The following is a 27,688-nucleotide window of genomic DNA, read 5'->3' on the forward strand; positions in this document are numbered from 1 at the left end:
AATTAGTGATAGCCTTGGGCCAGCTATCTTTGATTGGGTACCAGTGAAGATTGAACTGCTCACTCAGTGTCCAAACGTTAGATAGGGCTAAACAGCCTCGCCTACTCCCTATATATGGGAATAAAAAGGTGTTAGCTGATTTTTTTTTATGCTATTTTGCTGCCCCACCCACTTATGTGATTTACCATTTCTTCCTTTTCTTTCACAGTCTACATTTACCCTGTTCTTGAATTTTTTTTGTATTGTTGCCTTCTTATATTGTTTTTAATGGCCTGTTCTTGTGCTGCAAAAATTACCGATTCTGTTTCTTTCTTTAGTGCTCCATTTCTCAACCATTGCCAAGTCAAGTTGTCAGCACTGTCCTCTATGCTGTGAGGGTATTTTCCATACAATGCCTTATTTTTCCATCTTTCAGTTCTCATTTTTACTTGGTTGGTTTTATATTCCAATTTTGTCTCCATGGGTTTAAATAAATCCTCTTTCCTTACCTCAATTAGAAATTTTTCCGTTGTTTGCTGCAGATAATCATTCAGATTTCGTTTTCTTCTTCAATAACTTGCTTTACTTGTAATAATCTCTGCCTCCTTTTTTGTGTAATAGATTGAGCCTCTGCCAAACATCAACGTCACTGCGAGGATTGAGGGCATGGTGCATTATCTTTAATTTTCGAGTTTTTCGGTCTAAATCCTCCACTTCTAGCTGGGTTCATTTAACAATGCCTGCTGAATATCTCTGCAGCTTTTATGTCATGCTGAGATATTCAGCATGACATAAAAGCAATTAACCATATTTTGGTGAGTTGCTTTTATGAAATTTCCAGCATTAAGCACTGACTTAAAAAGTTTCCTTAGTTGCCTTATTATATATATATATATATATATATATATATATATATATATATATATATGTGTGTGTGTGTGTAATTAATTTTTTAACTTGGGGATATTGTATATTAGGGTTACCAAGTAATTTTAGAAGCTTGATTATTTAACTCCTAATCCCAAGTATGCAAACAACTAAGTTTGTGCCTGAAACATAGTTTCAGGTCTAAGGTCCTCGTGGAAAGGCTTAGAAATTGGTTATGCATTTTCACTATATAATTTAAGGAAATTACAATGTACTAGGATAAACATTAAATTAAATTTTAATATATTTCGGCACCGTGACGTTTCCATTTTCAAGAACTTAAGTACAAGACACGTGCACACGTAGGCACAACAAACAGTAAGTGAGGAAGAAGTCGGAAGCTAATTATTTCTCCTAAAGTCCTGATGGTGCCCTCTAGCGGGTAATGTTGGTATTCTTGGGCGATTGGGCTGAAGGTCTTCTGATGTAGGTTTCCCAAATTTGAGGAAGTCTCATGCAGCCAAATTTGTTGAGGTTAGGATCGTTTCTTAGGGCTGAAGCTGATTCCATGAAAAGCCTTTCATATCTGTATTTGCTGTATTATCCTGGCTTTCTTCCACCGTATTCTATGTCAGGTATCCAGAGCATGGTCAGCAAGACCAGAGTGGCTGTATTGATGAAAACGGATGTAGTCCTTGCGTTCTGAAATTCTGATATTTGCTGTCCTACCTGTTTGGCCAAAGTAGGACAGCTTACAACTGCAAGGGACCTGGTATACACCAGGTAGGTCTAGAGGGGAAGGTTGGTCTTTAGTAGAGCGGATAAGGGATGCCAATTTTTTATATGGTCTGTAACAAGAAGTTAGGTTACGTTTTTTTAGGATTTTTGTGATTTTTTCTGAGGTGCCTCGGATATAGGGTATGGTGATGGATTTAGAGTAATCCTTGTTGTGAGGGGGTGGGGGGTTGTGGTTTACTGGTTTCCATAATTTTTGGATTTTTTTGGGGGGGATAAATTTTAATATATAAATATATTCAAATTTAATTTAATGTATATCCTAGTACGTTGTAATTTCCTTAAATTATATAGTGAAAACAGGTCTAAGGTCAACCAGGGCAACTCATTGTAAGGGTGGGTAAAGCTCTGATCACTATTCTTAGTATTTTCCATAATGTAAAGCAGCGCTTCCCGAACTGTGGGCCGTAGGTTTTGTTGAGGGGGGGGGCGTGAAATAATGAAAACAAATTTAAAGTGTTTTAAGACTAAGTAGATTTTTTTTTATTTTAAAAGAAACGTATTTAACTTCTATTATTTATTATTTCTTTTTTGTTATTTTTTTTATATTTTAATGGAAAAATTCACACATTGGTGTTGGTTCACAAACTTTGCTTCCTGTATTTCGGTGCTTAATGAATATTAGTAAATATTGCTTATTCATATGTTTCATTTCAAAGCAGTGGTTAATTGTATTTACTTCGAATGCTCTCGGGGAAGCTCCAAATCTTCCTGTCCCTTTCATCATGCGTTCGTAATCAGGGACTGTTGATATTGACTTTATATACATATCAAAACTCGTTTTATATTATCACTGTCATCCGAGCTAGTTTTCTGTTACAAATAAAAGTTTCGCATATACTTCACACATGAAAAAAAGCTTAAAGAAGTTCATGTGGGGAGATAGTAACTTGCTTGCAGTGGTAAACAACACCCTCCCTTAACAGCCTCTGCAGTATAGTGGCTTAACAGCTACTATACTGCAGAGGCAATAAAAACAAGTACTTTTATTATGCCAGTGAATGAGGTATGAGGAGTCTGTGTAATATATTTCTCAAGAAATGGTACAATTAGAGACAACTGGGATAAAAACACACTAATTAATGAATCACATGTCCCCTCATACAGAAACTATGCTGTATAGACTGAAACAAAACCATATGTTGCATGGGCAAACACAGTATCTAACTAAAAACTATTGTTATTAATTAGATGTGTGTGAGTTCGATTTCCCAAGGCAGCAATAAAATTCAACCGAACGTGTTAAAATTCGTAAAAGTGTTAAAACTAAGTAATATATATATATATATATATATATATATATATATATAATGAATGTTATGGCAGTTTCACATATGGAATTCGGTTGAAGAGAGTTAGCATTTCAACTCAATTGTCAGCTATGCTTTTATCTTTCGGTTGCACGATCTTTTGTTAATACCGCGCCAATCATATGCACGTTTTAATAACCTGCCTTTGCTGTCTGTTTCGTGTTAGGCTTAATTATCGTAAAGGGAGAAAAGTCGCAAAAGAGAAAAATGTTCCTGGTCCGGGGATTCCCTTCTTCAGGTAATATTCACTAATTTCATGTTATCAGTCTGTGGTGTGCCAGTATCGGTAAGTGGTGATATTATTTGATCGTTAAAAAATTTAATCCTGAGAATGGATAAGTGGCTGATAAAAAAATATTAAAAAAATCCCCACGAAGAAGCAGAAACAGACTCAAAAAAAAAAAAAAAAGGACAGTATTTCATATTTTACCACAACAGCTCCCATCGTCTTCAGAACCAAACGGTAAGAGGCAAAAAATGTAATATATGCATTTGATTTTTGCAATATTCGCTGTGTATGTTTTGTATTGAATATAAATACAATAAATATTATTATAATATATCTCTCTATTACGATTTTTTTTCGAGGGGGGGCCTTGAAATATTTTAATTTTTGCAAAGGGGCCCTGACATCCAGAAGTTTGGGAAGCACTGATGTAAAGCACATCTCACTAAAAGATGTGTACTGCAATACATTATGGGTGGAGTCACTACCCAGACCGGTTTCAACCTTTTTTGAGGTCTCCTCAGTGAGTAGCTAGACCCTAAATATACCAAGGTTTTAGTAATACAGAGCCTTATCAACTTTACCTATAGAAGTTGCTGCAAGGTGTCTTTATTGTTAATAAGAATCTCTGTAGGAGATATAGATGTAATTAATTTTTTTTGACTTGGGGATATTGTATATTAGGGTTACCAAGTAATTTATATTACTTAGGAGGAGATATAATCTATCTTCTGGATATATATCTTCTATATATTCTGGAGGAGATATAATTTATATATCCTCCAGAGATATTCCTGTTTCTTACTTGAATGTACATATTTTGGCTCTTCTTCCTCCTATGGCTGTGCACTTTTTTTTTTTTTTTTAAATCTGATGCTATTTTTGGTTCCAGTATTAATAGAAAATAAGATTTTTTTTTTTTTTTTTTAAATCTGATATGACTGCTTTGTAAGTTCTATTACTGTGGCAATCACCTTTATCTTCAGAATACGCAGGTATGTTTTCTACTCTGTAATTTTTTTTTTTTTTTTTCTAAAATGAAGTGTAATGATTAAATAACCAATTAATTTAACTGGTTATACTAGGGCAGCTCATTTCCACCAAGTTTTACTGTAAAATTGATATCGAATGTTTTTAACTGCATGGAACTGGATTTCAGAAATTTAAAACATTAAAATATAGCAGTTTTATTTTACGTTATTTTTATTTGTTTATAATTTTTGTGACACACTTCTGTTGCTGCCATTACTGTCGAAATACGTTTCGCTGTTTCACAGTTTTGCCGAGACTGGTTACTATCGGAAATGACGTAAAACTGCGCGAGATTTATCGACCTTCTTCATCCACGTGCTGTTGTACAGAAGACAGCTATGTTTTTCTAAGATTTGTTCTAGTAAGATGGTTGGTCCAATTTATTCCAAATGGAGTCGTTTTGAACGAGGTACTTTTTTGTTTGTTTAAAAACCAAGGTACAATATCCACGTTGAATATTTTCACATTGAAAGAAAAGATATTAATACTTTATATTATAAATGCTTTTACAATATTAATAAATAAAATGGTGTTTATTATTTTTTTTATGAATTACATCTGTAATGGAGTTTTTATTTGTTACTTGTTCCATCGTTCATCTAAACCATAGAAGTATGTTGTTGGTGTGGGGTTGCTTCTGCTGAATATCGATTAATTTTTTTTGTCACATTGAAGTAAAGAAAACTGGTTTTCGTTTCCAAGATTTTCTAATTATTGTTATTATTACAAACACCTGGAGCCAAGACTCATTGATGAGATTACACATATTTCGATTAATATTTATTTTATTCATAATTTCAGTGCATGAGCCGTTAAATCTTGATAATGATTATTTTAAAAATCTTCATTTTATTTTATCCCTTTTCCAATTTTTATACAAAATTAGCAATAAACGATAACTTTCGAACATATTGCTATTATAAGGTCATTTCCACTTAGCTTGAACTCATTCCCTGACAAAGCACTCACAACTGGCCCCTGCCAATCTATTCCAAATTAGTAAAAGTTATGGCTAAGTCTTCATGCACATGCAAAACCACACTTATCTATTTTCCATGGATGACCCCTGGTTCACATTAGTCAAGTACTGAAAAATTTCCTCTAAATCAATTTCTAAAAAATCTTTAACAGAAATGTCTCTCTCATAACCCCCCCCCTCCCTTCTGCCTATCAACCAATTTTTGTGAACCACGTCATCAATCTATCTGCGTAAGAAGCATTTCATAGTCCTACAACTATCCTGGTCACTCACCTCTGGATCCTCTTCATTTCCTAATAAATCTGGGTGAATAGTCAGTGCTGCAATAATCAGATGGCACTGTATCATAGTCTCATAAAGAAGAATAATAACCTTCTTGTCTCTACTTGTCAGTGTATTCTTCAATAACTAAGTACTGTAGTTCTATTAACTATTTTGACCACTTTTTGCAATATGATCTCTAAACGTCAATTCACAGTCTACCAGAACTCTTAAATCCTTAACCGCATTCATTTCCTCTAGCACAGTCTATTTTCATCAATGTAGTACACAGCTGTTAAGTTCTTCATCCCAAAGTGCATAACCTTACACTCTGCCATATTTAAACTGATAGCCATTCTTCCTTGCCCCACAGCATCAGTCTATTTAAATCATCCTGCAAGATCTCTGCATCATCTTTATTATTTATTATTCTGCCCAGTTTTGCATCATTAGCAAAGAAATTAATACATTTTCCTCTGAGATCATTTCCTATATCATTAATATACAAGTTAAATAGCAGCACCCTAAGTAAAGAACCCTGTGGCACACCAATAATCACATATGCTTCTTCATAAACTATTGTCTGATATCTATCTGTTAGCCATCTCCTAATCATGTAACAGCTTTATGTCCAAACATATTTGCTCCAATTTATTCCATAGTTCTATGCAGTTTTATTCAATAGTCCTGTCAAATGTGCCTTGGCACAGCCTAGCAGAAACATTGTGTAGCATCCCCCCCTCCCAAAGTAAACTTACAATATTGTGTATTTGTGCATGTATTTAAAATTTATGTAATTATACAGTTAATTTTGTAAACATGCAATATCATAGAAACGTTTATTTTGATTTTAAAAAAATCAGAAGCTTATCGTGAGAAACCCACACTAAAGTTTTTACTCACAAAATATGTCATACCTCTCCTTAAACTTATTCTTTGTCAGGGCACTCATCAAACTAATTCTGATAATCCATTCCACTCGTTCACCATTCCATGCAAAAAGTCTCTTCTGCAGACCCTAACTTACCACACTCTTACACAATTTCCATAGATGATCCATAGTTCTCTATTTGTCATTATTGAAAAATTTCCTTTACATCAATTTTATAAAACCCCTTTAATATCTTATAATTTTCTAGCATGTCACCTCTTCTCTGCCTAACCAAACTTTGCAACCCATGCACCTTCAACCTTCCACAGACCAGTCACCAGCTTGGTCACTCATCTCCGAATCCTCTCTACTACTTCCTGATCCCCAAGAAACCCAGGTGACCAGATGAAGCTGAATCATAGCCTTATAAAGCGGGATAATAACTTCCCTATTTTTACTTTAGCACGTGTTTCAACATTCAAGTTATTTTTTGAGCTGTTTTACCAACTTTTCCAATATGTCCTCTTAATTTTAACTCTCTCTTCATTATTATGCCCTTGTAAAATTCGATGCAGCATAAATTTTTATATTTTTTATTGCATCAACTTTTACAGAGGTCACATCTAGAAAGCTTGTAAAAATAAACTTTGTTATTGTAAATAGAATACTAAAAGCCTAAGTATAAAGCCCAAAGGGAATTAGCTTGCTCGCTCACATAAACAAAGAATGTAAAAATAAAGCCAAGGGCAATGCCTTGCCTTTAGAAGGTTATTTGATGTTAGTGCTCTGATTAAAGTGTAAGAGAGCCCTTTTGTTTACAAATTCAGTCTTAGGTGACCTTCAAGGTCAGTGGAGAAAGGGGTGGCAAGAATCAAACATAAATTTCTCAGTCTGGTAAAATGGATTAAAGACATATGAAAGGGGAGAAAAGAGAAGTCGGCGGAAATTTTAGATCAAGAGAGTCACGAGGAAATATCTCGGGTTTTCAAACCTACCTCCAGAGTTTTCACTTTGGGGATTTCAATTTCAAATATTGAAATCCCCAAAGTACGGGGATTTCAATTTTTAACCCAGGGTTTCAGAAAAGACTGACAGTTTCAGCTAGAACAGAGAGAAGTCGAAAGGAGGTAACGAGGTGGAGGTCGATCCACTTCAAATCGCCCAGATAAAAAATTACAGTTACCAGAAGCGATTAACTACGGAGGGAGCAGCCGAGCCGGACCTGATGCGTTGCTGATCAGACAAATCCACATGTGCTCCGTACGCTGAATCCCCTTTGCCCGAAGCTCCAAGACACCAGGAAATCACGTTCCAGACCCGCCAATCATTCTGAATGAAATGTCGGTGCTCTGTAAACCTCTAAGGAAAGAACTCAAAACCCGAGACGGAAAAGGAAACTAAGGACTCCGAGACGAATAGAGAAGAAGTGCACTAAAGGCAAAAAGAATTCATGTGAGTCAATTGTTATATATTATTTTTGTATGTGATGTAAGGGAACTTACATCTACCTTAATGGACTGCTAAGTTTAATGTGATAAGATAGTTATAACCTGAAAATGATTAATGCAATTTTATGGTTGGGATTATTAGGTGTATGGATCAGAGCATAGGAAATTCCTAAGAAGTTATTGGACAAAAATGTTTAATTGGAAGGAATTCTAAGGCTTTATGCTGCATAATTACAGAAAATTACCATAGTGATTCTGTTCTAAATTAGTTTGTTTAAATTAGGAGTCATAAATATTGCAGTAATTTTGTGAGATATGTTACATAATTGTGGAAGTATGCTGTAGAAGTTTGTCATATAGAGTGTAGCTTAAGTTAAAGATATAAGAAGCAACTTCCCTATTGCATGTATTGTGTATTCAGTCTTAGTATTTAATAAATATGCTTGTTATTTATATTCAACGAGTACCACCTGATCTTTAATATGCAATGCACTGTTTCGAAATAAACTCGATCCTGTGAGCGGGGAACTAAATGATAGTTAAGATAAGAAATGCATAGAAAGCCACGACTGTAATTTGATTAACCCTTAACATACAAAGACGTCTGTGACATGTCTTTTGTTTATTGCACCAAAATTGATTTTGATGTATCGCAGATGTTACGAAGTTCGCGTCAATTTCAAACGAATTTAGACTTTAAAAATAATTTATATGTCAAAGGGTTAAGAGAGGATTTTGTGTTAGATTAGGACCTACTGGAAGTACTGCTTGTTCTAATACCACAAGGAGGCCTGGCGGCGCAGCTTAACAAATAAATTTCTAGTGCTCTCAAGTATAAGAATATAGAGTCACGGAAGGTAGAGTAAGAGATAGAACCAAGAATAAGAAATTAATAATACAGCATAAATAGATAGCCATAGTTTACAATGGCACAGCAATAGCAACCGTTAACACCCTAGTCTCATCAATTACTCGCAATCCAGTACCATCAATGTGATACACACTATGCAACCTTTTCAACCCAAAGTACATAGCCTTACATTTTGGAACATTAAATTGCCAGTCATTATCCTTTGCTCACAATTACAATTTATTGATATCATCCTGGCAGGATATTTACATCACCTTTATCAACTATTGCTGTCTTCTGTTTTGCATCATCAGCAAACAACTAAATCCCCCCCCCCCCTCCAAAAAAAAAAAAAAAAAAACTTTCCCTATATCATTGATATACGAATTATTATTAACAGATGTCCATGGAGCAAAGAGACTGATCATGGAAGACCCTCTCACATGCATGCTCATCATACCTCAATTTAAATGCATTCACTACTTGAAGAAATCCCAAAATACATTTCCAACTCAACATCTACAGAGTTTAAGATTGGTACTAGTAACGTAAGAAGCATCAATAGAAAAAAAAAAATGGAACTGGCAGAAGAATTGCATAAGTGCCAGATCAACATAATAGGCATGATGGAAACAAAGAAGGCAAAACAGGTGAGATCTTTCTAAGCGACAAATACAACATGTTATATTCAGGCAATGATAATCATGGAAAAGAGGGAGTAGCTATAGTATTCAACACTAAATATGAGGATAATCTTCTTGAATGGCAGGCAATATCAAACAGAGTGATGTGGACAAATATCAGAATGGGGAACTAGACAATAAGACTTATTTGTGCTTATGGTCCCACAGAAGTTTCTACCAAGGAAGAAAAATGGAGGAATAATTGAGGCATTAGAGAAGGCTGCTGGCTCATTGAAAAAGGAAAAGTTGGTCCTTGTTGGAGATCTAAACAGCAGAGTAGGAAATGATTACCAAATATATAGAAATGTTTTGCAAAAATCTGGAGAAAGTGCAAAGCAAATAATAATAGTCAAGTCAAGTCCTGGTTCAGGACACCTATACAGAGGATTTAAAACAGGAAATGATCACATTGATCTTATCATATTGAAAAGAAGAATGTGTAAGAAAATTTAAAAATGAATCAAAGGTTGAGCAGCTTTCAGAGGTGAACTGTAGATTCAAATACGCAAACATCATTAAAGAAAAAAATGAAAGAGTGTGAAAAAAGAACCAAACCTTGGAGATTCAGTGGCATATCCTGAAGAAAAAATTGATTGATTCAGCCAGAGAGGCATGTATTGAGGAGGTCAGTGGTGCACCCAGGGAGAGGCCAAGGGTCCCTGGCTCCCCCCCCCCCCCCGAAAGAAAAAAGGAAAGATGCTCAGTCATAGGTCTTATGCGATGCATAGTGTGTATATTCTCAAATCGTCTACTCAACTCCCCCCCCCAAGATTAAATTCAGAGTGTGCTGCTGATTGAGGTTGTCTTGAAGGCTAGAAAAATCGGAACTCCATGGAGGACTCAGGAAATTAGAGAGACAGTGTGAAGGAAAAGAAGAAGAAGAAATCATATCAAAAGTTCTCAGCAAGTAAAGCAGCTTGTGTTCTTAGAGAATACAGAAAAAAATGTGAGAAAGCATAACATGGGAAAACTTTTTGATAAGAACATACAAAATATTGAAAACTGAAGATAAAGATGTTCTAGATGTTTCTGGAGTAATTTCTTTGAAAGACTGCTAAATAAATCGAGCAGTGTCAGCATGATGGTAGAAACCTCCCAACAAGAATGCAGTCAGGAATACATATCCATATTTGAAATAGAAGTAATCAAAAACCCGAAATGTGGAAAGGCAGCTGGAGTAGATGAAATTCAGCCAGAAATGCTCAAATATGGAGGTATGCAAGTTTTATAGCGGCTGGCTGCATTGCATAATTCAGAAGGCCTGGTCAGAGGGTCGAATTCCAGATAATTGGAGTTCTCATAGTATCGATCTATAAAAAGGTAAATAAAACTGAATGTGATAATTACAGACATATCTCCCTACTGAACATTCCTGGTAAGATTTATGTAAATATAATTTTTTAGCATAATTTTTCTTAGCCAAAATGGCTAAGAAAAATTATGCTAAGGAGAGAGCATGTAGTAATACTTACCTACCCACCATCCGTTTTTACAGCCTGTTGTGAGTTTTAGCCTCCTGTACAGCTTACCTTCACGATCTTCTGTCCTTGACTAGTCTTGCCCAGCCTTTCACTTTCATAGTAGTCAAGTCTTGGATTACGTTATCATTCCATCTTAATCTTGGTCTTCCTTTTTTCTTGTTGCATATATCTTCTCTCTCAGCATTCTTCTTGGCATACAGAAGTGTTCCATTCGCTTTACATGACCTAACCATTGCAATCTTTTTGCTTTTATGTACCTAACAATATCTGACTAATTTGTTTGCTGTACCATATTCTCCTTACACTGTTTTCTTCAGCAAGTCCATAAATTCTTCTTATAATCTTCCTTTCAAATTTCCTCAATCTGTCTTGGTCTTTTTCACCAAAAGTCACATTTCACTTCCGTATGTAACCATGGGTCTAATGAGCATTTTATATATAAGTATTTTATATTTCTGCTTATTAGTTTACTTTTAATCATGCTCATATTTGCACAGTATGTTTATTATCAGCTTGAATATGTTCTTTAATTGCTATGGTTGATCATGCTTCATTCTCTACAATATTTCCTAGATACTTAAATTTGGTCACCCCCTTCAAAAATTTTCTGTCCAACTTGTAGGTTCTGTGGTTTTCTTCTTATTTCTGAAGTCTTGGTCTTCCTTTTAGACCAATGTAAATAAAACTACACCATATATGTAGTTTTATTTACATTGGTCTCTAATCACATATCATTAGGTTTTCTTTTGAGTTCATTATACACCTCAATTAACCATTTCTTAGTCCCTGGAACATGGTGACTATATCATCAGCATAAGCACATAATTGACTTGATTTATAAAAAATTGTCCCTCTTTAATGTAAAGCTATGATAAATAATGTTGATAGTGCATCTCCTTATTTTTCACTTTTATTAAATTCAAAGGAATCACTAAATTTATTATCTATTTTAACTTTTGCTTTTGTTCATCATCATCATTACTAATCTGATTAATTTTGGTGGTATCTCTAATTCTTTCATAGCTGTTTGTGGACCATCTCTGTTTAGACTATCAAATGTTTGTTTAAAGGCTATAAATAACATATTATTATTATTATTATTTCGGGCAACTCCAAGGAGTCAACAGACTCATCGAGGGAGGCCCTAACATCATGTTAAGAAAAACATCATGTTAACAAATACAACATGTTATATTCAGGCAATGATAATCATGGAAAAGAGGGAGTAGCTATAGTATTCAACACTAAATATGAGGATAATCTTCTTGAATGGCAGGCAATATCAAACAGAGTGATGTGGACAAATATCAGAATGGGGAACTAGACAATAAGACTTATTTGTGCTTATGGTCCCACAGAAGTTTCTACCAAGGAAGAAAAATGGAGGAATAATTGAGGCATTAGAGAAGGCTGCTGGCTCATTGAAAAAGGAAAAGTTGGTCCTTGTTGGAGATCTAAACAGCAGAGTAGGAAATGATTACCAAATATATAGAAATGTTTTGCAAAAATCTGGAGAAAGTGCAAAGCAAATAATAATAGTCAAGTCAAGTCCTGGTTCAGGACACCTATACAGAGGATTTAAAACAGGAAATGATCACATTGATCTTATCATATTGAAAAGAAGAATGTGTAAGAAAATTTAAAAATGAATCAAAGGTTGAGCAGCTTTCAGAGGTGAACTGTAGATTCAAATACGCAAACATCATTAAAGAAAAAAATGAAAGAGTGTGAAAAAAGAACCAAACCTTGGAGATTCAGTGGCATATCCTGAAGAAAAAATTGATTGATTCAGCCAGAGAGGCATGTATTGAGGAGGTCAGTGGTGCACCCAGGGAGAGGCCAAGGGTCCCTGGCTCCCCCCCCCCCTCCCGAAAGAAAAAAGGAAAGATGCTCAGTCATAGGTCTTATGCGATGCATAGTGTGTATATTCTCAAATCGTCTACTCAACTCCCCCCCCCAAGATTAAATCCAGAGTGTGCTGCTGATTGAGGTTGTCTTGAAGGCTAGAAAAATCGGAACTCCATGGAGGACTCAGGAAATTAGAGAGACAGTGTGAAGGAAAAGAAGAAGAAGAAATCATATCAAAAGTTCTCAGCAAGTAAAGCAGCTTGTGTTCTTAGAGAATACAGAAAAAAATGTGAGAAAGCATAACATGGGAAAACTTTTTGATAAGAACATACAAAATATTGAAAACTGAAGATAAAGATGTTCTAGATGTTTCTGGAGTAATTTCTTTGAAAGACTGCTAAATAAATCGAGCAGTGTCAGCATGATGGTAGAAACCTCCCAACAAGAATGCAGTCAGGAATACATATCCATATTTGAAATAGAAGTAATCAAAAACCCGAAATGTGGAAAGGCAGCTGGAGTAGATGAAATTCAGCCAGAAATGCTCAAATATGGAGGTATGCAAGTTTTATAGCGGCTGGCTGCATTGCATAATTCAGAAGGCCTGGTCAGAGGGTCGAATTCCAGATAATTGGAGTTCTCATAGTATCGATCTATAAAAAGGTAAATAAAACTGAATGTGATAATTACAGACATATCTCCCTACTGAACATTCCTGGTAAGATTTATGTAAATATAATTTTTTAGCATAATTTTTCTTAGCCAAAATGGCTAAGAAAAATTATGCTAAGGAGAGAGCATGTAGTAATACTTACCTACCCACCATCCGTTTTTACAGCCTGTTGTGAGTTTTAGCCTCCTGTACAGCTTACCTTCACGATCTTCTGTCCTTGACTAGTCTTGCCCAGCCTTTCACTTTCATAGTAGTCAAGTCTTGGATTACGTTATCATTCCATCTTAATCTTGGTCTTCCTTTTTTCTTGTTGCATATATCTTCTCTCTCAGCATTCTTCTTGGCATACAGAAGTGTTCCATTCGCTTTACATGACCTAACCATTGCAATCTTTTTGCTTTTATGTACCTAACAATATCTGACTAATTTGTTTGCTGTACCATATTCTCCTTACACTGTTTTCTTCAGCAAGTCCATAAATTCTTCTTATAATCTTCCTTTCAAATTTCCTCAATCTGTCTTGGTCTTTTTCACCAAAAGTCACGTTTCACTTCCGTATGTAACCATGGGTCTAATGAGCATTTTATATATAAGTATTTTATATTTCTGCTTATTAGTTTACTTTTAATCATGCTCATATTTGCACAGTATGTTTATTATCAGCTTGAATATGTTCTTTAATTGCTATGGTTGATCATGCTTCATTCTCTACAATATTTCCTAGATACTTAAATTTGGTCACCCCCTTCAAAAATTTTCTGTCCAACTTGTAGGTTCTGTGGTTTTCTTCTTATTTCTGAAGTTGACATCACCATATATGTAGTTTTATTTACATTGGTCTCTAATCACATATCATTAGGTTTTCTTTTGAGTTCATTATACACCTCAATTAACCATTTCTTAGTCCCTGGAACATGGTGACTATATCATCAGCATAAGCACATAATTGACTTGATTTATAAAAAATTGTCCCTCTTTAATGTAAAGCTATGATAAATAATGTTGATAGTGCATCTCCTTATTTTTCACTTTTATTAAATTCAAAGGAATCACTAAATTTATTATCTATTTTAACTTTTGCTTTTGTTCATCATCATCATTACTAATCTGATTAATTTTGGTGGTATCTCTAATTCTTTCATAGCTGTTTGTGGACCATCTCTGTTTAGACTATCAAATGTTTGTTTAAAGGCTATAAATAACATATTATTATTATTATTATTTCGGGCAACTCCAAGGAGTCAACAGACTCATCGAGGGAGGCCCTAACATCATGTTAAGAAAAACTATTCGACATTCACACAGTATCTATCATACCTCTTCTTGAACTCATTCACAGTCATAGCATCCACAACAGACTCTGGCAGCTTATTCCACTCATTCACCACTCTCCAAGTAAAAAACCTAGCTCTAACACCCTTGCTAACCACATTCTTGCCCAGCTTCCATGTATGGCCCCTAGTCCTCCCACCACCAGTCCTATTCTCAAAAATATCTTCTGAATTAATCTTATAGAAACCCTTCAGTAATTTGAATGTTTCAATCATATTGCCCCTTTTCTGCCTATCAACCAATTTTTGCAACCCACAAATCTTCAACCTGTTCTCATAGGGTTCATTCCATAGACCTGCTATCATCTTGGTCACTCGTCTCTGGATCCTCGACACCTCCTCCCCATCAAGAAGAAACCCTGGCATACATATCTGGACACAGTAGTCTAGATGGGGGTCTTATCAAGGCTTGATACAGAGGAACAATAACTTCTTTGTCTCTGCTTTTTAAAGTATTTTTCAGCAACCAAGTGATTTGATGAGCTGATTTAGCCACTTTTGCGATGTGCCCCCTAAACTTCAACTCCCTATCCACCAACACTCCCAAATCCCTGGCCTCATCAATCTCCTGGAGTACGGTTCCACCAATGTGATATACTGCTGCTAATCTTTTCACCCCAAAATGCATAACCTTACACTTTGCCACATTAAATTGACATCCATTTTCCTTAGCCCAGTCCTCCAAACTATCCAAATCATCTTGCAAAATTTTGACATCCTGTGCATTCACTATTGCTCTACCCAACTTTGCATCATCAGCAAGCAAGTGAACACTTCCTCTCAGATCCTTTCCTATATCGTTAATGAACAAATTGAAAATATGTAGGACAGTGATCATTATTTAGTGAAAATGATTATAAGAGAAAGATTATCAAATATGATAAAAATGACAAAAAAGAAGGCTACCCTGGGACATAAATAAACTTAGTAAATGATGTAAAAGAAGCTAAGAAATAGGCGGAACAATAGATGAAAAGAAAATAATTCATCACCGAGAATGATTTGATGAAGAATGTGATGTAGCTAAACATTAGAAGTGATCGGGAGAGAGAGATATATATATAAAATGAAATTAGAAGAAAACCAAATAATATATTAAGAAGAAAATGATTATGAAACAAATAAGAGATATAACAACTTATTACTCAAAATGAAAGAAAATTTTAATGCTGCCATCCAAAAAATTCAAAAAAAGGATTTCAACCAAGAACTAAAGATAAGGAAGGAAATTTTTTAAGAGAAGAAAAGAAAATAGTAGAGAGATGGGCAGAATATTTTAAGGGTTTATTAAACAGAGAAGAAAATGGGGAAAATATTCAATTAGAAACAAGAAAGGTCATCGATGTAGAAGAGAATATCCCTATAAAACCACCGACAACTAGTGACGTTGTGAAGAGAATACAGGGAGAAGATAATATAGTTGCAGAATTACTGAAACATGGAGGAGACTCAATATGTTTGGGTACTACAGGATATATTTTCAGCAGTCTGGTCCAAGGAAGAAATTTCAGACCGCTGGAATGTTAGTGTAATCTGTCCTGTTTATAAAAAAAAGGAGGTAAATTTGACTGTAGTAACTACAGGGGTATTATGTTACTTAATGTTGTTTATAAAATTCTCACATCCATAATAAATGACAGATTTAAAGAAATTACCAAAAAAAGAAAAAAAGGAGAATATCAGTGTGGATTTAGATCAAACAGAAGTACCACTGATCAACTTTTCATTATTAGACAGATGATGGAAAAATGTTTTGAACATGCAATGGGTGTGTCACAATTGTATCAATAACAGAGGAGAAGTGACGTCTTGAGACTAAAACATAATCAGTTTGGTTTACATCATTCATGCCTGGTACCCTCCAAGTTCCCAGGTAGATTGCTTTATGTGTGAACGATGTGCTTCTTATGAACAATTTGTTTCTGATTGCAAATTTCATCAATAAATCACCATTTTCATTGTTTTTATCATGTAACATAAATATTCCTGCCACTTGCTTTAGATTTTCATCTTTCCCAACCTTAGCAATAAAGTCTCCCTTAACTAATAGAATATCATACCTTTTGTGTCTTACAGCAAACTTCATCGAGTTGCTCATAAAATCTATCTTTATCACTTCTTTCTTTCTCCTCAGTTGAAGCATGAGCTGAAATGACAGTAATTTTTCTCAATTTTCCTTTTAATCTTATTTTATATATTCAGTCATTAATAGCTTTGTATGCTAATATACTTTTCTGTCTTTCCTTGTGTTACATTCTGAATGAAGAACTTTATTAAAGAAATAATTCATTCAGGATTTAACAAGTCAGAAAAATCAGCTGAGAGAAAAAACTTGTACTGGAGCAGAAGAACTAAAGTACTAACTGTAAATGGAAATAGCATTACCTCCTTTTACTAGAATTGTAATACCATGTAAAGAACTTCGTGTATAAATTAGTATTATATGAAATGCATCATGTATACGATGAATGGGTAAATCAGATGTAAACAATAGTCCAAAGGTCATGGGCAGGCCTGAGGCATTGGCAATCTGGGAAAGCGACGCACATTCGGTTCCCGGAAGATGCTGCTATGATCTCGCGATGTGCCGAAGTTGCTGTGGTCGATGAAAGTAGCGGGCGGGAAAAGATCGCAGGAAAAAAAGTAAGAGGGCGCTATCGTGGTAAGAACAGGGTGCAAAAGGGGGGAAGTGAAGGGAGAATAAAAAGTTTTGCATCCCCTTTCTCAAGGCTTTTTTCGCCTGTTTTCCTGGATGATGATTTGACTTCTCTCGTGGACCAGTGGTTCCTGATGGTGTTTCGTGGCGATAGTTCTATATCGGAGGGTGCGCCTTTCCCTTCAATGTTGGAATTTCCGCCGGTACGAAAGCTTGAGATGTCGGCATATCTGTCTTCACTCCTTCGCTGCAAGTACCAACGGAATACTATCGCATACGTACATTATTAACCAGCAGCTAGAATTGAGGATGGTCCGAAACAGATTGAGGATAGACGAGGGAAACTGAGGACCATAAGGATCCACCACGTGGATGCAGGCTTATGGCAGATTTGAAAGGTAGTTCAAACAAAGAAGGACAGTTCCGACGGACCTGGAGACCCAACCCCAAAAATGGTAATGTACAGATTTTGTTGTATAACTATCCAGTCGGAAAAAGGAAAAGATCGTTGTAGTGTATTAAATGAGTATGGACAGTATTTAAGAACTTTAAGTGATTATCTAGCAGTGGCTAATGTCCATAAGCCAAATTGTTAGGAATGATTATAGATGATTGTGACTAGCTTAATATGCAAGACTGATACAGTAGGTAGAATATTGAGTAGAAGAGTATAATGTGTATATTGTGTGCTTGTAGTGTATTAATCGAGTATGGACCGTATTTAAGGACTTTAAGTGAATATTTAGCAGTGGCTAGTGTCCATAAGACAAATTGCTAGGAATGATTATAGAAGAGTGTGTCTAGTTTAATATGCAAGATTAACACAGTAGGTAGAATAATTGATTAGAGGAGTATAATGTGTATATTATGTGTGTAAAACCTCTAACTCAAGAGAAAGAATTATTGTTCGTACGTTAGAGTATTAATCAGTTTGATAAAGTTTGATTTAACATGTCATTGAACTAGTTGAAAGTGTATATTATGTCTTTAGATTCCAATAAATATGTATTTTCTTTTATACCTGAGTTTTGCTTGTGATATGAACCAAAACTACCACTCATTAATTCGAACCATAGCTGGGGGGGGGAGGAATTGAAAGAAAGGTATAACATGTTATAGAGGTTATGACTGCAAACCAGAATTTACTTAGCCATAGTAGAGCATTTGATTTATGAGTATAAGCACCAAATTTATTCTCCTATGTGCACCAAAGGTCTGGAAAAGTCTCCCTGAATAAGAGTCCCCTCTATTCTAAGATATTGGCTGGCGCAGCATTAAAAAATAAATTTGTCAATATCTGAAGAGGAGACGGCCCCAGACAGAAATTAGAGGATTCGTTTCTTATAGCAAGGAATAACCTTTAACAGTCAGGGTATGCACGTGAGTAAATTTAGGAATCGGCCAGAGATATAGAATTTGCTTTCCTTATAGAATGAACATGTAAGAAGTGATACTGATATTAGAATCAAGAAAATTTTGTAAGTTCTGTAGTTAAAGTAGGGAGGTTAAAAAAGAATAAGGGAAGTTGAAATATTTTAGGAAGAGCAAGCAACGACATAAAATGGCACGCACGGCGATACATAATAATGGTAGTGAGATACACACGAAAGATATAACACTTGCTTAATATGAAGCCAGTGCAAAGTTACCCAGTTTGTTCATTGAGACCACTATAAATAATACTACAATGATGTTTATCAATTCTCCTCTGTTCTTGCCATTGCATTTCTTGTAGTGCAATGAGATCTATTTTATATTTCAGCATTTCATTAGCAACTTCATCTTTCCTATTTGTTTCATTGTCCTTTTATTCCATGTTGCCATTTTGTTGCCATATCTCTTCTTCTTATTTTTTGCTTATTTTGAAATCCAATCATATCCTTTTTTTCCATTCCAGGTCAATTGCACTTGTGTACTATTCTGGGGTTTCGTTTGTATCGGTTTCATAGCATAAAATTTTTTTATGTGATTGGTTGTTAACCCAATGCACAACCCTCCTCCTTTATCCAGGCTTGGGGCTGAAATGATCACTGCTCACAGTAATCAACTTCAGGCGGAGTTAGCATGTAGGCACATCTTGGCAGCATGTGGTGGATGGAACACAAGTATCAAAAGTTTTGGATTTGGTCATAGCATCAGAGGATCTGATTGTGGCAGATGACGTACTTGCCCCCACCACCCATTAGCGAGACTGACTTGGAGGATGAATAGGCATGTAGCAGTTTCAAAATGCAAAGAATTTGTGTAATTTTAAGGACGGTGACTATCATAGACTTAGAAACCAGCTTGCAGCAGTACAAGGGATGAAAGAATTTGTGGGAAGAGTGTTCATAAGTGCATGGGTGACTCTTAAGAAAAAATTGTTGACCACAATGACATTGCATACCTTGAGTGAAGAAGATAAGGCAATTTGGAGTTGGATGGCAAAAGGAATAAAAGAGGAATTGCAGAAGAAAAAACAGATTGTGGAAGACAGAGAGAGAGGTGAAGGACAATTGCATGAGGAATATAGACTCATGCCAGGAAATTGACTAGTATTGTAAGATGAGAAAAATTAGAATATAAGAGGAGACTGGCACTGCAATACAAGGAGAATCTCAAGTTTTTTTTTTTTTTTTTTTTTTTTTTTTTTGTAATGTGGTGAGTAGGAGGAAAAATGATAGTGAATCGATTACTTTGCTGGGTGGAGATGGGAATCGGGTGACCAAAGCAGATGACATAGTTGAGCTATTTAATGATTACTTTATTAGTATTCCATTCTAGTACTACAGGTCTTATTCCTAGAAGGATAATAACTGGTGAAGTGTTAGAAGTTAATGAAGAGGAGGTATTCTGAATACTGAGTATTCTAAATGTCAATAAGGCAGGGGAATTAGATGGAATTTTACCACCTGTTCTAAGGGAATGTGCTATGGAACTGACAGTGCCATTAATTTGGTTGTTTAACGAAAGCCTTGCATTGGGGCAGGTTCTTGGATAGAGAAAGGAGTCTAAGAGAGTACCATTGCATAGGGATGGTGGTAGAATGGGGATATCAAGCTATAATCCTGTTTGTATTTCTTCTCTAGTTAAGATTTTGGAGAAATTGGTAAGAACTTGTATATAGAATTACATGTTATCCTCATCTGCAGAATTCAGCAGATGAGGGTAACATTAATTCTATATGAGGGCAACATTGATTTGTTAAGTTTGTTTGCTCTTGTTTTAGTAATCTGAAAGGTGGTGAGTAAAAGAGTAACCAAGTAAGGATGGCAAGAAATTATATTCTTGTTTATCTTTTGTCTAATTGTAAGCAAACTTTGTTTGCTTACAATTGGACAAAAGCATGACTTGGCTACTTGTATATAGGGGCTATTGACTTCACATCAATTGCCTTAGTCTACCATAATGCAAGGCACATATCCTTACGGACATGTATAATGCTATGCATTATGGGAAGGGCCACTACCCAGAATGGTTTCAACTTTTATTCAGATCTCAGCAATAGGAACCAGACTGAGAAGTGATACCAAGGTTGACGTAATGCAGAAGTCTTGGCATTATAAGTGTCCATAAGGATATGTGCCTTGCATTATGGAATACTGTATGTAATTTTAATACTTACTCTGAGAAGCAGCTGTGAACATTAGTTAATCCGATTAAATTCTCTCATTGTAGTGGAAGTAATTAATAGCTTGTACTCTTAACCATGTTATTTCAATTATTTCAATATCTATTATTTTTTGAGCTTTCTATTTTTTCCAGAACTTACATTCTCTATTATGAACTTCACATCCATATTCTGTTCAAGGAATGCAGGAAGCTTAAAACTTGGGTGCTCTGTTTTATGATTTTGCCTCCAACCCTGACTATCGCAAGGCGAAATAATTGAATTAGTGGTTAATTGAATTGTCAGATGACTCTAGACTCAAGAGATAATATATATAATTAAAAGTGTTAATTTCAAATCTAAATTAAAGTTTCGCTTGAATGAAAAATGCTTTTTAAAATAATATTTTGTCTTCAGGTTGTGTAAAGTAACTGGAGACAATTATTGGTTGTCTATTATTGGTTCACACTCAGATCATAAAAATGATCTGAATGTGAACTTCAACAGTTGGATTTCAATTAGCTTTGATGTCAAGCCAAAGAAGAAGAGAAGTTGTTTTCTTAACATGAGATAGTCTGATGTATATTTCTGGGATGAAAATAAACACTGCACATTTGTAACATATCAATTGCTGTTCCATTAGGAAAAACTGGGTGTGAGATGCTAGGTGTTTCTTCTTCTAAGTTCTACTCTATGAACATTTAAAGATACACAATTTCATTTTGGGAGTTTCTTCCATCATACTAAACATGGCTGTTTTTTTTTAACCTCAATGAAGGCAACAAGCATTTGGATAATTATATTTTATCAAATTTAATCAGTATTTTTTCTTGGTGACCAATGCATTTTTACAAGAATATGTATATACATGAACATGATCATGCACACACATAGAAAGGAAGACTATTAAATGATGTAATCCTGCTAATTAGCACCTCTTTGGGCACAGTAAAGAGATCTTGATTGCTACAGTAATGATTAGAATGATTTTAGAATAAGTTTTTATCTTTTTGATAACATGAAACAGCCATATTTATTTAGATTTGGAGCTGTTGCAGATTCCAAAACAGTCTCTCAGCCAGATCTCTATAATCAAGAAGGTTTTTTTTACAATGAATATGATCCAAATTGATTGCATAATCTGGAAAACCTTTCAGATAGTACAGATGCTATACATACTTCTTTTTATGTTATCCAGGCAGGTATTGGAGTTATAATTCTTTTAGGTTGGCCAAAGCAGGCCAGTGTGCAGGAGCAAGAAATCCTGGAATCTAAAAGATGGCCAAAATGCCCTTCTATCACTTTCCATCAAAATATCCTTACATCAAATTGATATATTTATTATTTATTAATTATCATGTCTTGCATTCTTTATTTATGCTGTGAAGATTTCTTTGTGGCTATGGCAAAGTATTCATTAATGACACATAAAATTTATTTATAAAAGTTAATTATTCCTAAATTTTTTTCATTCAACAAATGATGATATATTCATTTGTGAATTTCACATTTTGTATGAACCATAAGCTGATAATTATATTTCTTTGTTTTAGTTGAGCTCTTTCATGAAAAGTATCACAAGTATCAAAAACAATTTTAAATATTTGATAAATTTGAATATTAACATTGTTTTCTATGTTGTTTATTTCAGATATTCGCCAACAATTGAATGAACAGCTAAAATGTTTAGATATTCGTATGGAAACCCAGGTAAATCTGGTAGGAGAAATTCAGGATTTTTTTAGGAAAAGAGCAGAGGTAGAACTTGAATATTCCCGTTCCTTAGAAAAATTATCAAAAGGTCTTCTATTTCGCCATAAAGCTGAAAAGCAAAAGTGAGTGGCACTTTTACTGGATACATGGAAATTAAAGTATCTTGTTATCACTCTCAAATCTTAATGAGTTTTTTTTTTTTTAACTAATCATCATGCTTATGTATTTCAGAAGGGAACAGTGGCACCTTCTTTCTTCATATACCTGCTGGCAGCATTTGGTGGCCACAACAAGGAGACAAAGTAGAGATCATGCAGTTCTTAGTGAGATCTATGCCAATAACATAATAAACCGAATAAACCAAATTATTGAAGATGTGCAGCGCATTTATAAAAGGGTAAGCAGAGTGATTTTTATTTTATTTTTTTTTTATAAGATTTTGCTAACAGCTAGCTGTTTAAGATGAAAATTTACAAATTTAGTTTTGCTTTCCTCCCACTCATAGGTTAGAAGCTATTTTTAATATGAAAATATCGATTGCATTTTCTCTATAATGCATAAACAAATTACAACAAAAAAAAATATACTTGCATTTACCAAAATTCTAAAAAAATGTATCATCATCATCAAATTCCTGATATGTATCCTCAGTGGGTGTACAGGATATGATAGTACTACATGAAAAACTTACATTACCACTAACTTCCTATCTACAATTTTTCTCCAAATCAGTCTGTTACCTGTCAAGACTCAACATTATCAGATCTTATATTTCTGTCTTCTAGGGCATTTTTTATTGTATTCACCCACCTATACCTTGGTCTTCCTCTGGGTCTTTTCCTGCCAACCTGGCAGAGAACACTTGTTTTGCTAAACTTTCATCTCCTATTCTGTTTAAGTGGCCATACCACCTGAGATTAGCTCTGCTAACACATTCCCAGACGTTAACAATGTCAAGTTTTTTCCTGATATCCTTGTTTTTAATAGATATTGCCATTGATGACATCTGTTCGCACTCCTAATCTTTTAAGGACTTGCATTTCTGTGGTCTCTAGTCTTTGGTCAAGGGTTTTATTTTTAACCCAGCTCTCAGATCCATAACTTAAAATTAGTTTCAACACTGTCTTATATACAACTAATTTAGCATTTTGACTATTTTCTCTCTTATTCCATATAAATTTATTCAGTTGACTTCCTACCATACCAGCTTTGTTGATTTTGTTGTCTATTTCCATAATCAGTTTACCATCTTCACTAAAAATTTGCCTAAGTAGCTGAAATGCTTTACTTGTTCTATAGGTTCTTGATTTGCAATGCAGTTGATATTTTCAATGCTTCTGCCAATTTTCGTCGTCTTTGCCTTGTTATTGCTGACCTTCATACCGTATCTATTACAACGGTTATTCAATTTAGTCAGGGAATCTTGCAGACCTGTACCAGATTTATTTAGAAGTATAACATCATTTGTATAAAGTAAAGAGCTGAGATTAACATCTCCAATTTTGATATCAGGTTTAATACCACTTTCCTTCATAACGTGATCCATATACAATAGATAATAACAGAGGGAATAATGTACCTCCTTCGCTGGCTCCATATTTAACATTTATTCATCATCCTGTACTTCCTTCAATTCTAACTACTGACTTACAATTCAAATAAAGACTAACTATTGCTTGATATAATGCCCATTGACACCATAACTGTAGCCTTTTAAATATCTTTTCTTCCTTCACCTTGTCATATGCTCTTTGCACTTCTACAAAACTTAATACAGATCTTTCTTATATTCCCACGATTTCTCAACTAATTGTTGTAAAATGAAAATGTGATCCTGACAGCCTCTATCTGGGGTGAATCCAGCTTGTTCTTCACCAATCTTTCCTTCCACAATCCTTCTCAATCATTTCTCAAGTACTTACATAAATCTTGGCAGGAACATCCAATGGGGAAATACCTCTGTAATTCTCTCATTCAGTTTTATTTCCATTTTTATATATGGGTACTATGAGAGCTCTACTCGAATTATCTGGAATTCGTCTCTCTGTTCAGGCCTTCTGAACTATGCAGTGCAGCCACTGTAAGACTTTTTTACCTCCATACTTGAGCATTTCTGATCGAATATCATCTACTCCAGCTCCCTTTCCACATTTCAGGCTTTTGATGGCTTTTTCGACTTCAAGTATGGATATATTCCTAATTGCATGCCTGTTGAGTGTTTTTTACCACTGTTCTGTCACTGATTGTTTCTTATAACAATTTTTCAAAGTAATTACTTCATACATCAAGGATATCTTTTTCTCTAGTTTTCATGTGACCTTTATCTTCTCTAATTCCTTTTACAGCACTCTTTCATCCATTTCTGAGCTTTTTTCAACAACCTACAGAATATCTTATCAGCTTCTTGATATTTATTATCTATGTTCTTATCAAAGTCTTCCCATGACTTTTGTTTAGCTAGTTTAACAGTGTTTAGCTTTCTTACATTGTCTCTATTCTCTAAGAGCACAAGCTGACTTATTTGCCTGGAACTTTTGATATGCTTTCTTCTTTTCCTTCACTGTCTCTTTAATTTCCTCTGTCCACCATGGAGTTCTGATTTTTCTATCCTTGCAGAACAACCTCGCCTCTCTGGCTGGATCAATTACTGTTTTCTTCAGGATTTCCCACCAAATCTCCAAGGAATGGTTCCTGTTTTCAAACTCTTTCATTTTTTCTTGAATAATGTTTGTGTATTTTAGTCTACAATTCACATCTGAGCTGCTCAACTTTTATTTGCTTTAAAACTTTCTTACATGTCATTCTTTTCAATATGAAATTCAATTTTATCCTGCTCAAGACTAAATAGTGATCACTTCCAATTTCAAATCCTCTGTACACTCTGGTGTCCTGCACCAGGGAGAAAACATCACTATCAACAATAACATAGTCAATGAGACTTTTCTTATCCCTTGCCTCTTCTCTCCATGTGAATTTGTGCACATTTTTATGTTGGAACATGGTGTTAGTAATAACCAGTCCATGTCCTGAGCAGAAATCCAACAGATATTTGCCATTATTATTAGCTTTGCTCTTTTCTCCAAATTTTCCCAAAACATATTTGTATGTCTGACAATCACTTCCTACTCAGCTATTTAGATCCCCAACAAGGACGAACTTTTCCTTTTTCATTGTGTTGGTAGCTTTCTCTAGAGCCTCAAAAAATTCCTCCACTTGTACCTTAGTTGAGCCTTCTGTGGGACCATAGGCACAAATAAATCTCATTGTCCAGTTCCCCATTCTGATATTTGCCCAAATCACTCTACTTGACACTGCCTGCCATTCAAGAAGAAAGAAGATGAACCTCGTATTTTGTGTTGAATACTATGGCTACTCCTTCTTTTCCTTGATTGTCATTGCCTGAATATAACACTTTTTATTTATTGCTCAGAAAGATCTCACCAGTTTTTGTCTTTTTTGTTTCAGTCACCCCTATTATGTCGATCTGATACTTATCTAATTCCTCTGCTAGCTCCATTTCTTTGCCATTAAGGCTTTTTATGTTGATAGTACCGATCTTTAACTCTGATGATGTTGAATTATGGTGTGTTTTCAGATTTGTTCCAGTAGCTGACTTTTCGCGCTTTGTCCTGGTTCCCAGGCGAAAACAACGGGGGGGGGGGGGGGCCTTGTTTAACCAGACGATGCCCCAGCTGTCATGAAATTTTGTCATGTTGTACCATTTTATAATTTGGTTTAAGCCAATAAGAACAATTTGGTCAGCTAAATCCCAAATTGACAGCCCATCCTCGATCGTTCAGTACCCAGGTAGATACCCAACAGGGTGCTCCACGAGAAGGTGAGGATTGGACATTAGGTCAGAAGCCCTGGTCGTTTCTCCACATTCCTTTAAAGGCAATATGAAGGTCTCCTCTCAGTTATACAGTTTTGACCCTTAAACACCCCTCAGGTATTTGCCATTATTATTATTAGTTTTGCTCTTTTTTCCAAATGTTCCCAATATATTTTTTTATGTCTGACAATAATTTTTTACTCTGCTATTTAGATTCCCAACAGGGACCAACTTTTCCTTTTTTATTGTGTCAGTTGCTTTCTCTAAAGCCTCAAAAAAAAATTCCTCCACTTCTACCTTAGTAGAACTTTGTGTATGACCATAGGTATAAATAAGTCCAGTTCCCCATTCTGATATTTGCCCACCTTACCCTATTTGATATTGCCTGCCATTCAAGAAGATTAGGCTTGTATTTAATGTTGAATACTCTAGCTCATGGGGTGTGGAACCTTTTTAGTATCAAGGACGAAAATTGCTAATTAAAAACTTCTGCGGGCGACTGGCAAATTTTAACTCATATATAGTGTATGTAGTGTGCAATATATATCCCAATAAGTAAATGTGCAACATTCTCATCTGATATGGTATCTTTTAATTACAATTGTGTAGACATATAATTATAATATTCAAGCAAAGGCTATATTTATTTTATTTAAAAATTTATCATAATTAAATAAATTTAAATTGTGATAAAATTGTATTTACAATGCATATGGGTACATCAGCAAAGGGGCGAATTGAAATAGACTCGCAGGCGAGGGGTTCCCCACCCTTGCTCTAGCTACTCCTTTTCCTTGATTGTCATTGCCTGAATATAACATTTTGTATTTATTGCTCAGAAAGATCTCACCAGTTTTTGTCTTTTTTGTTTCAGTCACCCCTGTTATGTAAATCTGGTACTTATCCAGTTCCTCAGCTAGCTCCATTTCTTTGCCATTCAGGCTTCTTATGTTGATAGCACTAATCTTGAACTCTGGCGATGTTGAGTTGGGATCTGTTTCAGGAATTGTTCCAGTAACTGACTTTTCACTGGTTGCCCTGGTTCCCTGGCGATAACAACATAGGCCTTGTTTAACCCTCTCGTTCATGAATTTTTATATTCATTTATAAAAAATTATAATGATGATACAGTCATTTAATGTTACAGTATTACCATGAATTCATTAATTTTGCTAAATTTGTGCCTCCTATATGTTAAAAATGATGTCCTCATATGAGGACATCATTTTTAACATATAGGTATCATTTTTAACAAATGATGTCC

The 27,688-nt window shown here is 35.0% G+C and overlaps 1 protein-coding gene across 4 annotated transcripts in view; it reads left to right on the forward strand.

Moving 5' to 3' along the window:
• The window catches only part of LOC150109823 (SLIT-ROBO Rho GTPase-activating protein 1-like), a 564,129-nt gene that overhangs the window by 158,284 nt on the left and 378,157 nt on the right, over positions 1–27,688 (forward strand). For 3 of the 4 annotated variants that reach the window (XM_090396844.1, XM_090396869.1, XM_090396853.1), the window contains exons 2-3: positions 22,531–22,714; positions 22,824–22,989. In XM_090396844.1, coding sequence (XP_090252970.1) covers positions 22,531–22,714; positions 22,824–22,989 — 350 coding nt within the window. Of the gene's footprint in view, positions 1–4,500; positions 4,619–22,530; positions 22,715–22,823; positions 22,990–27,688 lie in introns of those variants that run through there. The other variant, XM_090396861.1, reaches the window with a different exon arrangement.

The sequence above is a fragment of the Typopeltis vanoorti genome, chromosome 1 (assembly GCF_054136105.1).
Source record: "Typopeltis vanoorti isolate ZY-2024b chromosome 1, IOZ_Tvanoo_1.0, whole genome shotgun sequence".
In the NCBI taxonomy this organism is placed as follows: domain Eukaryota; kingdom Metazoa; phylum Arthropoda; class Arachnida; order Uropygi; family Thelyphonidae; genus Typopeltis; species Typopeltis vanoorti.